General features: G+C 44.7%; 1 protein-coding gene across 3 annotated transcripts in view; it reads right to left on the reverse strand.

The window, feature by feature from the left end:
* Window positions 1-2,616, reverse strand: part of ATP7B (ATPase copper transporting beta) — a 96,229-nt gene that overhangs the window by 32,262 nt on the left and 61,351 nt on the right. For all 3 annotated transcript variants that reach the window (XM_019668891.1, XM_019668890.1, XM_019668889.1), the window contains one exon: window positions 333-494. In XM_019668891.1, the coding sequence (XP_019524436.1) occupies window positions 333-494 (162 nt within the window). The remainder of the gene's footprint in view (window positions 1-332; window positions 495-2,616) is intronic.

Below are 2,616 nucleotides of genomic sequence, written 5' to 3' on the forward strand. Positions count from 1 at the left end.
AGTGTCACTGGCCCTCATATGTGGGATCTGAACCGGGGCCCTCTGGCATCCCAAGCCAGTTCTTAACCATCGCGCCACTCGGCCAGCCCAATAATAATGTCTTTTTTTTTCCCAACTTTTTCTTACCCGTTCACTGATTTTCCCTCTTGGAATATCTGATATTTACTTAACTTCACAGTTTATTTTAAAGTGGTTCACCTTATGGGAAAAGTTGAAGGATTTTAGGTGACTTTTTTTTTTTTTTTGCTTAGTTATATTTTCTCATTTTTCTATAATGGTTATAAATGACTTTTTTAAAAGGTGGGTATAATTGTTTTTAACGAATGACTTACCTCAATAATTTTGACAATATCTCGTGGACCGATAATTTCAGGATCAAATTTCACCTGGGCTTTGCTGGTTGCAAGGGATACGGAGGCATGGGTGACGCCATTCGTCCTTACAAGTTTAGACTCTATGTTGTACACACAGGAAGCACAGGTCATCCCGGTGATCTGTAACACAAGATGATCAAAATCCCACTGACCCAGGATTGAGAGGATCCTGTCAGCGAAACACAGGCAGCCACAAGCCTCTGAGCCTCTCCTCCTTCCATAGCATCTCCCCAAGACTCTGGGCACTCACCTCCAAACCCGGAACCTTCCCCCAGAGGCTTCAAGGATATAAACAGTGGTTCTTTCCCAATTCAGGTACAGGAGATGTAGCCAATCTATTAAGCAGATGGCAACCAATGGAGGCTTGACTTCTGGCTCTGATGATAGGCTTTATAAACTATCTACACTCTTCTCAGTCATCTCACCAGCAATGCTAGGATAATAATGCATGCACCTTCTCTGTCTCAAAAGGGTAAGGATAAGGATGTGTGTGCAACTCTGCAAAACCCTCTGAGCTCCTGAAATACTCTCTATAATCTCAAGTGTTGCTGGCGTCTCGTCTGCAGCTGCTGCTAAAACCCTCCCGTCTGCAGGGCTCTGCTGGTTCCAAGGGTAATAATGTCAATCGCTTATTATCAATAGGAGGAAAGGATTTAGGAAGTGACTGATCAAGGTGATGGGATTTGACTTGGTCCCAGAGTACAGATAGGGTGTTTCCGGGTGAAAGTATGGGTAACCACAGAGGGAGAAGAAGCATTGGAAAAGACAAAAGCCAGGACAGCACGGGGTGTTTAGACAACCATCAACAGTGAGCCTTGGTCAGGCACAGGATGTGCAAGGAAAGGAAGAGGGGACAGCCTGCAGTGTTGGCTGAGTCCACATGAAGACGCCTGAACACCCAGCTACAGAAGTTGCTAAGCCAGCGCTTCATAGGAAGTCATGAAGCAGTAATGAGCATCAGAATGAAGAGACAGAAGCTGCACTTTGCAATGCATCTGTAATCCCAGAATCAAAAATATCAGAAGAGATGGGAGAGTCTCATATGGAATTAGGGAAGGAGAGGCGAGCCCATCTGTAATCAGAACACATTCCCCTTGATATGGGACCCACAGAAAAGGTGAGAAAGGGAGGCCCATTGCACAAATGAGGAGCTCACTGGCTGGCAGGTGGCTGTGCAAATAGAATTTTATAAAGTCTACAAGTATTTCAACAGTGCTTCTGAACTCTCGTTTTAACTCTATGATAAAAATAGGTAACACTTATTGCCAGGCACTGCCCTGGGTACTGTCCTGCTTACACCAACCCTACAATGTAGGTGTCGGTTGTCCCAGCACTGACAGGTTTAGGAACTAGTCCAAAGTCACACAGTAATGAGTGGCAGAGCTGGAGCTGGGCTCTGAGTCTGTGCTCCAAACCACTGCTGTGTGTACCCTGACGTTAAGAAACGCCCCTGCCATGACAGAGCCACAATTCAAGCCCAGTGAAAGCTGCCACTCTGCCATGCCATGCTGTGTGTCTTGTTGAGAAACAGGAGTGACACATGCCATCCCTATAATATGTAGGCAAACCAAACAATTCATGCTTCCAACTATCAGTGGTCAGCATTTTCCAGAATACAATTAAATACAGACATAAAATGTCTGAACATGTGATGACAATGTAACTATTGATACTGCTTAGTTTAAAAAAAAAAAAAGCTTCAATAAAAAATTGTTCAAAAAAAAATTTCACCTTTCCCAACTTGTTTCAGACTTTTCCACACAATGGTAGTCTGACTGAGCATGCAGAGACGTCCACATCAGGACCTGGGGGTCTGCAGTAGGCACCCTGCTCCAATTGCAGGGGCCAATTTGAGCTGTAACCTAGTGACTATTACCCTTTGCCCCTCAACGCACATGGAGGCCAGTCCAGAGGGAAGGCTTTGGTCTACAAAGAACACCACTTATCAGGAGCTCAAAGTGCCACTCGCGTCCTCAGTACCTTTTCTTCAAACATTTACTTACCACTAATGGCAGTGACCAAACACAGTAAGGAAGTGAAAGACCCTTTTACCTCGGTAAAACATTCTTTGCGGGTTTCTTCTAAGTCTCCCTTTATTTACACAAAATGAGCTTTGTACATTAGGTGCTTGGAAACATATCATATTCAAAATACTGACGTACCTGTTGTTTTTAATGATGTGTTGGCGTGTGCAGCTGGTAACAGTAGACAGACAGGAAACACGCCCCACCCCCCACCCCCG

The sequence above is a fragment of the Hipposideros armiger genome, unplaced genomic scaffold, assembly GCF_001890085.2.
Source record: "Hipposideros armiger isolate ML-2016 unplaced genomic scaffold, ASM189008v1 scaffold_541, whole genome shotgun sequence".
In the NCBI taxonomy this organism is placed as follows: domain Eukaryota; kingdom Metazoa; phylum Chordata; class Mammalia; order Chiroptera; family Hipposideridae; genus Hipposideros; species Hipposideros armiger.